The 12471-nt window shown below is 50.9% G+C and overlaps 1 protein-coding gene across 5 annotated transcripts in view; it reads left to right on the top strand.

The window, feature by feature from the left end:
* The window catches only part of Arhgef10l (Rho guanine nucleotide exchange factor 10 like), a 137959-nt gene that overhangs the window by 50837 nt on the left and 74651 nt on the right, over window positions 1–12471 (top strand). For all 5 annotated transcript variants that reach the window (XM_027399873.2, XM_035439451.1, XM_027399874.2 and 2 more), the window contains 3 exons: window positions 7465–7556; window positions 8524–8607; window positions 11088–11257. In XM_027399873.2, the coding sequence (XP_027255674.1) occupies window positions 7465–7556; window positions 8524–8607; window positions 11088–11257 (346 nt within the window). The remainder of the gene's footprint in view (window positions 1–7464; window positions 7557–8523; window positions 8608–11087; window positions 11258–12471) is intronic.

Below are 12471 nucleotides of genomic sequence, written 5' to 3' on the forward strand. Positions count from 1 at the left end.
TTTTGTGTGTGTGTGTGTGTGTGTGTGTGTGTGTGTGTTTGTAGTTCATTAGAGGATAACAAGGCAGGAGTTGGCTCTCTCCTATACTATGTTGGTCCTGGGAATTAAACTCAGGTCTTCATGGCAGGGCAGTGGTGGCACACCCCTTTAATCCCAGCTCTTGGGAGGCAGAGGTGGGTGGATGTCTGTGAGTTCAAAGCCACCCTGGTCTACAGAGTGAGTTCCAGGACAGCCAGAGCTGTTACACAGAGAAACCCTGGCTCAATAAACAAAACAAAACAAAGTAATAAAACCAAACCAAACCAAACCAAAAGCAAAAACAAAAAAACAAACAAAACCAACCAACCAACCAACCAAAAACAAAAACAAAAAAACCCTTGGGTCTTCAGTCTTGCAGCAACCCTTACTGACTGAGGTCACAGTGGATCCTGGGAATTGATTTTCCCTCCCTCCCTCCCTCCCTCCCTCCCTCCTCCCTCCCTCCCTCCCTCCCTCCCTCCCCTCCCTCCCTCCCTCCCTCCCTCCCTCCCTCCTCCCTCCCTCTCTTCCAGGCTAGCCTCAAGCTTACTCTATAGCCAAGGATGGACTTTTGATCCTCCTGCCTTCTCTTCCCTGGTGCCGGGATTACAGATGTGAACCACCACACCCAATTTATGTGGTACCCAGGGCTTTGTCCTGCTAGAGAAATGCTCTCCCTGCTGAGCCACATCTCCCCTCCCAGGAATCAGTTCTTAACATTCCGATATCATTCGCTTCCTTCTCTGCTACTCAGTCCCCTCCCCTCCACCCCCCCATCCCCCGCCTTTCAGTAAGTCATACATGCTTATTTCTAAGTCAGAAGATGACAGGCTGTGGCCAGCCTTTCATGTGTGCTGTGTGCCGTCTCGAGTCTCTGCTGGGCACACACTGCAGCGGGCAGCATGGGTTTCGTAGAGTGGTGGTTTTATTGTGCCTGCTGTTTCATGGCTCAATAATTTTGTTTTTAACCTAATTACACACAGTGAACATTTTCCCGTGGGAACCTGTGTTCTTGTTTTACTGTTGGTGGTGAGGATGCGTTGCCTGTCTGTGCTCTGACTGTGGACCCCAGGCCCTCCAGGTGTCAAGGAGCTCCTACAGCAAGCCAGTAGCTGCACTGGGGTGGCCACCCGTGTTTGTAGAGTCAGGCCTTGTGAGATGGTTCCCTGGTGTCCCTCGTGCTCACTTCCCATTGAGGACTGTTTTGGGGGCCAGTATGAAGCCCACCCCACTTCCCCCGACTTCCCCATGTGCTTCCTCACCATGCCATTCATTGAGCATGTGGACTTGTGTCCAGGTGTAGGAGGCACAGCACAGACTGTGCCCTGGAGGCCATCTCTATTCCAGGGACCCTGGCCACAGCATGCAGGTTAGAGGGGACACTACCTGGAGAGGCAGAGGGAAGGCCTGAGCCTAGGCAGGCATTGTCACCTACCTATCTCTGTATCTGCTTTTTGGCAGGACCCTCAGGGGTTGTGTCATGGTCTGTTCCACAGATGTGGAAACTGAGGCGTGGAGGCATTCTGAGTGCTTTACTACGCATTGATCCTCACAGAAGGAAGTAGAAGTGACAATTCATCGGCTTCTGCATTTAGTGACTGTCCCTGCGCTCTGGGCCAAATGACACAGGCAGGGTTTGTCTTCTGGCTGTTGTAACTTGTATGGGCTACACCTCACCTCTGGCCTGGGCCTCTACTCTGCTGCTCATTGGAGCTAGTAGAGCCAGCTCCCAGGGCCAGTGATCAGTCCCATAGGGCAGGGGTTTTAAGGCTAGTGTCTTTTTGGAGTTCCTGAGTGAATCTAGTCTCCCAGAAGCAGGCTTGGAATCTTTGGGCCTGACACAGTCTCATTATGTGGTTCAGGCTGGCCTTGAATTCACAATGCTCTTGCTTCAGTCTCCCAGGTCCCAGAACTGCAGGCCCGAGTCTGTGTGCTCAGTCTTACTTGGTACTGGGATGGAACCTAGGTCTTCATGAATGCTAGGAAAGCATTCTACCAACTGAGCTACACCCGGGACGTCAGGGCCAGCTGGTCTTTAAGGTCCATTCAGCTTTGCTGGGCAGGGTGGCCAAGAAAGCTACCTGTAATCCCAACACTCAAGAGGCAGAGGCAGAGGGATCGCTAAACTGCATTTATTTCTTTGTGTGTATGTATATGTGTGTCACGGTATGTGGCCGTCAGAGGACAACTTGTAGGACTTGGTACTGTCCTTCCACCCAGTGAGTTCAGGAATGGAACTCAGGTTCCATTCAGTCTTGGTGGCATACACCTTTACTTGTTGGGCCCTCTGGAGGAGAGGTCTTTGGTGTGATGGCCCACCCTGCATAGCCTTTGGGAAGGAGCCCTCTGGGGTCATTGGCAGATGCACATCTCCAGCTACAGCTGCCCTGCTGAAGAATGGCAGTGAGGGTTTTCAGGTGGGTGTTGGGCGTTGAGGTCGATGTGTGTTGACAGTGCATGGGGCAGGCAGGACAGAGCAGCTCACTGCTGTCTCTGAGAAAGGAGGAGGGGCACACGGGGCCTCGGGGCTGCTGGGAGGACTGCATGAACTCCTCTTTCTGATTGATACGCCCCACCTTCTCCCAGCCCTCATCATCATCATAAGTGGCTTCACCTGGCATGTGCAGGCCATGTGGCATAACTGTAGTCAGGCCTTGTCTCCTGTGCAAGGCATGAGGTCTCAGGAGTGCACGAGGAAGTGTGCATGAAGCCGAGACAATGAGCCTCTCATGGGTTTTTATGGTGGTTATTCATTATCCGGAGACTTGAAGGAGGTTCAGAAGGAGTATTTGCTCACTGGGTAAATGGTCCATTCCAGCTGGGAGTGATAGGGCCCTGGGTGGTTTTCTGGGGCAGCACCTGGGAGGGGTTGTCCCTGTGGGAACAGGCTGGGCACAGGGGAGGAGGTGCCTTGGGCTCATTTCCTGCCATGTTTTCCTTGTACACTAACCCTGAGTCTGGATGTGTGCTTGGAGTGTTGCCACTTTTGGGGAGCCCTTTCCCTCTTGCTTGTCTGGGAATACCATCTTTAGTTAGTGGGCTAAAGAGCTGGCCCCCGGAGCAAGGGTTTGCAGGAGTGGCTGGGGATGTGGCTCAGTTGTGGAATGCTTGCCTAGCATGTACAAGGCCCTGGAGTCCATCCCTGGCACGGAATAAACCAAGTATGGTGATGCTTGCCTATAATCTTAGTCCTTAGGAGCTAGAGGCAGGAGGATCAGGAATTTAAAGTCATCTTTGCTATATAATGAGTTTGAGGTCAGCCTGGGCTACTAGACCCTTGGCTACTGGACCCTCTCTTACCACCCCCAGCTTGAAACAAAACAAAACAAAACAAACAAACAAACAAACAAAAGCTTTGCAAGAATGTCAGCTTGGTTTTGTGTAAGTGGAGCCTTGCTTTGTCTCCTGCCTGCCTGTTCCCAAATTCCTGGAAGCCCGCTTCCCAAAAATACCACACAGAGGCTTATATTAATTATAAATGTTTGGCGAATTGTGCAGGCTTATTATTAATTAGTTCTTACATTTAAATGAACCCATTTCTATTAATCTATGTATTGCCATGTGGCCGTGGCTTTACCAGTCCTCTGGCATCTTGTTTCTTGGGCTCATGTGTCCCCTAACTCTATTGTTCTGCCTAGTCTTATCCTGCCTGGCTATTGGTGAAACAGTTTCATTATTAACCAATGGGATACATATTCAAAGTGTACAGAAGGATTATCCCTCAGCATTCAGATCTCAGCTGTGTTCTTTCCTACTGACCAGGAGGCTTGGGCAGTGGAGGTGGGCAGGAAGGTGACCCTGTGTGTAGATGACACCTTGCATCTGGCCCATAGCCATAGGGCCAGGACCTGTGTTTGCTCTTTCCTTTGCTCTGATAACACACAGCCAGGAGGCTCATTCTTCAGCCTCCCTGTGGCATGTAGAGTGCTCCTGGTACTTCCAGGTCCCTCTAAAGCTACTTGACCTCACCCTGTAATGCCTGGCCCCACCTTAAGGTCAACTTCAAAGTCTCCGCAGGATCTGCCGTTAGTTGGCTGCCAGGCTTTCTCTTGGACAGTGCCGGTCTGGCTTACTATGAGGCAATACCTATGTATTCAGCATAGTGGTGGCATAATTGCCTGGCACCTGTTAGACCTGGGGGCCCTTCCTGCACAAAGAAGGAAGGCAAGGAAGAAGAGAGAAGAGGGAGGGGAAGAGGGATGAGGGAGGTGCCGTCATGAACAATAGATGTTATCTCTCATAGCTCTGGAGCCTGGGCATCACTGTGTGCCTACTGTGCGTGAGGCTGAAGGCGTGGGTGGGGCGGGCAGGACAGTGCAGGTCATCAGTGGTCTGAGAGGAGGAGGGGCACACAAGGCCTTGTCCAGCCTGGGCGAACACCTCTGTCAGATTGCACACTCCAGCTTTCTCCCCATCTTTTCTCACCTGCACTGGTGGAGTGGCCAAGCCTGGCAGGTGCAGGCCAGGCGATTCTACTGTAGCCAGGCTTTGTCTCCCTCAGGGGTGTAGAAGCAAAGATGAAGCTAAGATTAAGGCAGCAGGAGATTGAGAGTCTTCAGGGTGGGGGCACTTTCTCACCTATGGTTGTCATCTTCTTGTGAACTCTCACGGTGGAAGACGGAAGGGGCTGCTGATGGCTTCTTTTGTAAGGTCACTGATTCCTTTTGTGGGTCTCCGTCTCGTTACCTAATCTCCTCCCCCCAAATGCCATCTCCTCTCACTGTCCCCTATGGTTGAGCATTTCCTCCTCCTCCTTCTTTTTGAGACAAGGTTTCTCTGTGTGTAGCCCTGGGACTCGCTCTGTAGCCCAGGCTGGCCTTGAACTCAGATTTCACCTGCCTCTGCCTCCTGAGTGGTGGGATTAAAGGTGTGTGCCACCACCGCCTGTTTGTGGGCAAGCATTTCAACCTGTGTGCTTTGGCAGGGCCATAAACCAGGGCTCAGGGATGGAGACTTAGCCTGTGCTTGTGATTCTATGCTGAGTGCTTGTTCTTGCGTTCCTTATAAAAAATAATGGTTAAACATGTGTCCTAGTTAGGCTTTCTATTGCGGTGATGAAACACCAGGACCAAAAGCAATGCGGGAGGAAAGGGTTTATTTGGCTTACTTTTCTACAACACTGTTCATCATAGAAGGAAGTCAGGGCAGGAACTCAAGCAGGGCAGGAACCTGGAGGCAGGAGCTGACGCAGAGGCCCTGGAGGGTGCTGCTTATTGGCTTGTTCCTTTTCATTATAGAACTGCGTAAGAGTGATCACTAATAACCACATGACACAGTCAGTACTAGTACTGTTTTGAAATCTCTGTCAACACCATTAATCTAAAACTTTTCAATTTAACCTCTGACAGATTTTTTTTTCTTGATAAGGGCAAAAACCAGGCACGTTCTTTGTAAAAATGTCATTAGCATGTTCTCTAGTCCACTTGCTAATATTCTTCCCCTCTGAAACTTCTCGAGCTGGGCCCCCATTGTTCCCATCACCCTCAGCACCGCTGTCCATGTTTCTGCTAGGATGGCATAGTAAGCCCCACTTAAAGTATTCAACTGCTTTTACAGTCCAAAGTTCCAAGTTCACATCCTGCCAACAAGCAGCATGGTCAGGCTGTCACAGCAATGCCCTACTCCTGGTACCAACTTCTGTCTTAGTCACTGTTCCATTGCTGTAAAGAGAGACACCATGACCAAGGCAAGTCTCATTAAAGAAAGCATTCAACTGGGGCTTGCTTACAGTTTCAGAGGGTTAGCCTGTTGTCAGCATGGCAGGAGCATGGCGGCATGCATGGTGCTGCAGCAGTAGCTGAGAGCCGCATCCTGACATCTTGATTTGCAGGCAGCAGCAGAGAAAGAGGTTGGGTCTGGCATGGGCTTCTGAAATCTCAAAGCCCAACCCCCAGTGACACACACCTCCTCCAACAAGGCCACACCTCCTAGTCTTTCCCTGGCAGCTCATCTCCCAAGCATGCAAATATGTGAACCTACGGAAGCCGTTCTCATTCAAACCACCACAACAGGTAGAGTAGGGTAGGGTCTTGTGTGACACAGTGGGTCTGGGGAGTAGGTGAAGATTTAAATGCAAGCCTCAGCTTTAAAAGTGGCTTAAATTTTTTTGTTCATTTGTATTTTTAATTTGTATATGTATTTGTGGTGTGTGTGTGTGTGTGTGTGTGTGTGTGTGTGTGTGTGTGTGGTCTGAGGATAACTTAAGGAGGTCAGATCTTTCCACTGTGTGGGTTCTGGGAATCAAACTTGGCAGCAAACATCTTTACCTACTGAGCCATCTCACCTGTCCTCAGTCATAGCTTTTGAATAGTGGGAGGACACGGTACTCTCAGCAGACAGACTTGTGTTTAGTCAACCTCTAATTAGCCCAGTGGTCTGCGGGAGTAAGTGAGGGAGCCTGTTTCTCAGCCTGGATACTAGGTTAAAAGTCCTTTAAACTTTTTCCAAATCACGATCCCCTCTCACCTGGGAAAGTTATATCCCACCTTGGATACAGAGGTATATAAATAGTTATACACACCACATTAGCAAAGATAGATCATTAAGACATGTATTTATCTATCCCCTAGCATATGTACAATCTTACTAACGGTTAAAGACATAAATAACATTTGCATACTAATGAGGTAGGTGTGCTTGTTTAGTTGTTTGTGAAGATTTAAATCTCTAGTAAATGCTGGCTGCAGCAGTCCACAGGGTGACTGTCTCTCACAGGTGGTTGGCCGTTTTGATTTTACAGACATCAGTGCTGAGACCACTCTGCTGTTTCACGTAGACACGGAGTACAAAACAGCAGAATGTTTAAAGCCGTTTCAGGGACTGCTAAAGATTATCCCAGGTCAAAATTCGTATCGTGATTCTATTTAAATGAAATTCAACCCAGCAATTTTTAAAGCCAAACAACCAAACGTAATCCAATCCTAAAGAGAATGCTTTGGTATTTATGTGCTGAGAAATTCGGTGAGGTAAATGAAGACTTTGCTTTCCGTGATGAAACAGTGTATTTTTTATAAGAGCAGAGAACTCTATGCACAGTAAAAACACTGCAATTTGTAACATTAATAGTCTTGAACCAGGGGCTGGAGAGATGGCTCAGTGGTTAAGAGCACTGGCTGCTCTTCCAGAGGACCTGAGTTCAATTCCCAGCAACCACATGGTGGCTCACAACCATCTCTAGTGGGATCTGATGCCCTCTTCTGGCATAAGGGTATACATGCAGATGGAGTACTCATACATAAAATAGATAAATAAATCTTTAAAAAATTGAACTCCTGCTTTAAAAAAAAAAAGTGCAAAATACAGTCTTGAATCAGAGCCAAGGTTTACTTGTTTTTGAAGGCTAGCCAGTTTAGATGACCCGAGGGCCTAATCCTAAGCCATCCTCCACAGTCACCATCCTTCCAGGGTGGAGAGGGGCTGAAGTTTCACTGAACCATCTCTCTGCAGGGCACCCGCTGTGGTCAGCAATGGGGATGCCGTGGGTGCAGCTTTCTCTGGGGTTCGGCGCTCTAGCTGGAAGCGGAAGAGCTCACGTCGCAGTAAGTTTCTCCCCTCTTGCTCCCGCCCCCATCTGCCACCCACCCCAGGTAGAACCAAGATTGTCTCCTAGTCTCTAGGTTAAGAGCTGGCATGGGTGCTTGAGAGCCAAGAGGACATTCATTTTAAGTGGGTTACCGCAGACTTGGTGGCTGTCTGTAGTGGACTGCCCGGCTCACTACTTGCCAGAGTTGTAGATCCGTAATCCAGTTGTCCACCTGCTCTCAGAGGCTCCAGCAAGAGGCTGACCAGAGTTAGCTCCCCGGTGGCTGAGACAGACAGGCCCTCTGCGAGGAGAATCACACTCAGGAGCAGGTGGTTCCCACACAAGCGAGAGGGGCAGCATCTATACGAGCCTGGCTCCAGGGGATGCCTGGCTCCAGGGGATGCGTTACCAGTGGTTCATGTTAGAGTGATGCGTTTAGGGGTGAAGCAGGATGCCAGCTTTCCAGCTTCCCTGAGAACCTCTGCCAAAGATGAATCACATTTGTGGTTCATCATTTCACAGGGGATGGGTGAAAGAATGAGACAAAGGGGAAGGGGCAGGACTAGTGATGACCATCACAACAATTCAGGACAGGGGTGGCCCATCTGGATCCACTGGAGAGTGAGATGGGAGGGAGGAAGAAGAGGGTATCAGGGACAGAGCCTGGCCAGACTCTGGATGATGCAGGACTCGGGAAGGCATCCCTTAGGGCTTAGGACCTTTCTAGGAGGCCCAGGGTCAGGACAGATTCCCCAACCTCTGCTCTGCCCGTCCTGGGGTTAGGCATCTGTGTAGGGATTCCCTGTATGTGCTGTGGCCTGGGCAGAGGTCTGTGGGTGGCAGGGAGGCAAGTTGGGTCTGTGGTGGGCCAGAGGAAGGCAGTGAATTATGTCCCCAGTGGTGAACGTCAGGATCCACAGATGGCTACCAGTTGGTTGGTCACCATGTGCCACTTGGGTGACCTTTGTCCCCTCTGTCCCCAGTCGACCGATTCACTTTCCCCGCTGTGGATGAAGATGTGATTTATGACGACGTGCCTTGTGAGGGCCCAGACGTCCATCAGCCCGGTACGGCCTATTCTGGCTTCCTTCCTGGCCATTCTCTGGGTCAGGGAGGGAGAGCTGAGCTTAGGAGGGTCTCTTCTTCTTCCTTCTGCCCCCAGTGTTCTCAGTCCCCATCTTTCCTACCCCTGGAGACATATAAGCAGAGATTTGCCATAACCTCAGGCCTGGGCACACTGGGCAGGACAGGGTTTGGGGTCTTGGGTAGGATGACATTAAGCCATGAGTCCCCGAAGAAGATTGCTTCCCAAAGCCTTGGTTAACTCCAGGGAAAATGAGTTAGCTGTGTAGGCTTCCAGGCCAGTGGTGGAAGCCGACAGGTTATTCTGCTTGCAGGGTGAGCCAGGGACGCTCTGCTCTGATTTGAAGATGGAAGAGGGACAGGTGGGGTGTGTGTGTGTGTGTGTGTGTGTGTGTGTGTGTGTGTGTGTGTGTGTAGGGGGATTGAGACACATTGAGCCAGGCAGCCCAATACACATATGCATGTATGTGTACACATGTGCACATGCATACATGAAACACACATATGTACACATGCATACATGGGCACACACACAAAGTGCCTCAACGCCAAGGCTTTGTGCATGCTAACACTCTATGCATGAGACATATCTCAAAACCCTTAGTGCTTTGAGACAGGGCCCTGCCATGTAGCTGTGCCCAGCCTTGAACTCACCTTCCATCATCTGCTTCTGAAGTCAGCTGGGATTACAGGCACACACACCCCTTTAAAGGCTCCAGGCTGACTCTTCACATGTTGCCATGTAACCTGTGATTAGGGGTTTTATGTCTTCATTTTACGGATGAGGAGAGGTTAGAGGCCAGGCTGGAATTCAAGTCTAGCGCTCCGCCCCTCCCCTGGGAGGATCAGGGTGGCATTTTTTGACAGATGAAGCACATTTGATTCTCCTGCAGGGTCCGACCCTTGAGATAGGCAGGGTAGGGCTTGTGGTTCCATATGCATCAGAGAGGTCAAGACCCAAGACTCAGATCACACAGCTAGGATTTGAATATAGGATGACTTTTTAAAAACTACATTGTTCTGTTTCTTGGGATGGGGGGATCCCCACCTAGTTAAGAAACATCACCCATGCTTTTGAGTAGCCCTTAGTCTGATGGGGCAGCAGTGACCGTCCTTGGACAATAGACAGTACCATGGGGAGCACATAGACAATAGCAAGGCCAGAGGGCCTTTGAGACTCTCCTGTCTCCTGTCCCAAGAAAAGGGACAGATGGGCCAGTGATGTTCGCGTCACTTTAGCAGGTCTAAGCTGGGTTGGGTCATCACTTATCTGCTGGGAGCTCACCGATCCTAGGGAAGATAGCTGATGGAGCTTGGAGGGAGGGCTTTGTAGGAGGTGTTCCAAAGCTGGGCAGTCCTAGTGTCTGACCTGGGCCCCCTCATGTTGACTTCCCGCCTGAAAAAGGTCAAGCAGCTGACAACCCAGTCCTACTCTTGTCTGTCCTGAGGTGTCACAGTGGGTCTTCTTCTAGGCAGCCCCAGATCTAGGGTCTATCTGCTTGGGCAATAGCTGTGGGGATAGCCAATGTAGAAACAGCACACCCAGCCTCTCCTTCTCAAGGTCACAGACAGGGTGGCTTGTTGTTCTGTCCTGGAGATGGTAGTCACTAACATCTTGGCTTAAAAATAACCACCCCATGACTGGGGGTGAAGTACTTGCTACTAAGCAGGAGGGTTAAAGTTTGATCCCCAGAACCCATATAAACATGCAGGGCATGGTGTAATCCCACAGCTAGGGAGGCAGAGGTAGCAGCTCCCTTAGGCTTGCCCGCCAGCCAGCCTAGTCAAATTGGCAAGCCTCAGGTCCTCCTGATAGATCCACATTGAAAAACAAGATGGACAGCTCCTGAGGCAACACACACGCTCACACGCATGCTCGCATGCACACAAGTGCCCAGTTGGGTTCTGCCTTTCTAGAGACAGGACACTCAGTTTATTGTCCCCACTTCTCAGTCTAAGGCATTTTTTGTGATCTTTCAAAGTGAGGGTTTCTCCTGGACTCTAGGCTGGCTGCGCCCCCTCCTGGACCCTTGCAGACCACATGGAAGCAATACAGCATTAAGGAAGTCCAGCCCTTTCCTGTGTCTTCCCATTGATGCATTTGAAGTCTCCAGTAACCCAGGAGCACACTAGGGTTCCAGTTAGACTTGACTCTGAGGTTTCCTCTCTCCCGAAAAAAAATGCTGAAGAGTTAGCACTCCGCTCTCAGAGGGATGCCATCTTAAGAGAGAACTAAGGAGCCTTCCATGTTGGGCATATTTCTTTTGTGTTCCTGTTCCTCGGGCCCTCTCTCATAGAGAGGCAGGGGACATGCTGGCACTGCCTCTGAGGAAGTGGATCTGAATCTGGGGCCAGACCAGTACACCTGCTCTATTCTCCCTCCCTTTCTGATGCCTTTACCCACTGGGGTTCCAGAGCTGGGTAGCTGGGGCCTCTGGCTCACCAGGTTGTCCCTGGCTGGCAGGGGCAGAGCGGAGTCTACTATACGAGGATGTCCATCGCTCTGGAGCACCGCGTGAGGCTGAGGACCTAGGCTGGAGCTCCAGCGAGTTTGAGAGCTACAGTGAGGACTCTGGGGAGGAGGCCAAGCCGGAAGCAGAGCCCACCAAGCACCGGGGGTCCTTCCAGCCCAAGGTGAGGAGCCTGGGGGTATCTCTCAAGGTCTGGGCACCCAGACTCCTTCAGGAAGGGAGATGGGTGGTGAGGGCCAGGCACTAGACCCTCATCTGGGCACCATCAGTTTCCAGCAATATTTGGTGAATGATCAACAATAGGCCTGGGTCATCCCGAGTCAGGAAGTGGCCTGGGACCCCCGTTTGGCTGTGGAGGACCTGGAATGGAGGCAGGTACTCCCCTGTCTCCCACATTTCTATGCAGACTAGGTCAGTTGCTCATGAGTTCATGGGCTTAGATTGATCTTCAGAACTCTTCTAAACACAGTGGTCCGGGAAGCCCAGCCAAATGATTAGAGTTGGTCACTGGCTCATTCAGTTTGGTTTTCCTGCCCTACCAGGTACATCCTCTGACCCACACAGTACCATTTGCCCTGGGGAGTGACCAGGTGATGGTGGTGTGTGAGCAGGGAACCGACATTTGCTTTCCCAGCTGTCTGCCTCATGCAGCGTTTCTCCTGCCTGTTTCAGGAGGAGCCACTGGGGTAGAGATCTGGTTCTTTATCTCCTTTGCTGCTCCTGCTCCTCTCATGTTCCATGCTGAGACTGAGACTCAGTGGGTGAAGTGTAAGGGCCCTGCCTGACCAGAGGTGATGGGTGGGCTCCCTTTAGACATGGGTGAGGGATATGGCTCAGCCTGGCTGGAGTTAATGACTAGCTCGAGCCACATCCACTGGCTTCTTGGGAAGGCATACAGTATTCCTTCCTGCCTATTGCTGGGTTTCAGGTGCCCACTGGGAGAGGAGTGCTGCCTGGAATAGTTCAGAACACCTTACCTCAACCTTGTGTTGAGCAAGCCCAACTGTCTGGACCCCAGACTTCTCAGGATAGGCCATGGGGAGGGGCTTAATGCTCACTGACTATAAAGCAGAGCTCTCAAGACCCTACTGTGTACCAGGGCATCACCTTAGGTCATGAGGGTTAGTGTGGGTCCAGGAAGACCTGACCCAGACTTGGTGGACCTTTATGGTCTAGGAGGAGATGCTGTGTATGACAGTTTGTTCAGACTGATAACAAGGACCAGGGGTGTGGTCAGCTGGTAGAGGGCTTTAAGGCTCCCTTCCCCAGGGCCTCATAAACTCAGTGTGGTGGTATGCTACACCTGCAGTGCCAGGGCTGGAGAGGCAGCCCAGGCTGGCTGCAATTGTTTCCTGTTTTCAGAGAAGGTGGTATATG

Source organism: Cricetulus griseus, chromosome 2 (genome assembly GCF_003668045.3).
Source record: "Cricetulus griseus strain 17A/GY chromosome 2, alternate assembly CriGri-PICRH-1.0, whole genome shotgun sequence".
In the NCBI taxonomy this organism is placed as follows: Eukaryota; Metazoa; Chordata; class Mammalia; order Rodentia; family Cricetidae; genus Cricetulus; species Cricetulus griseus.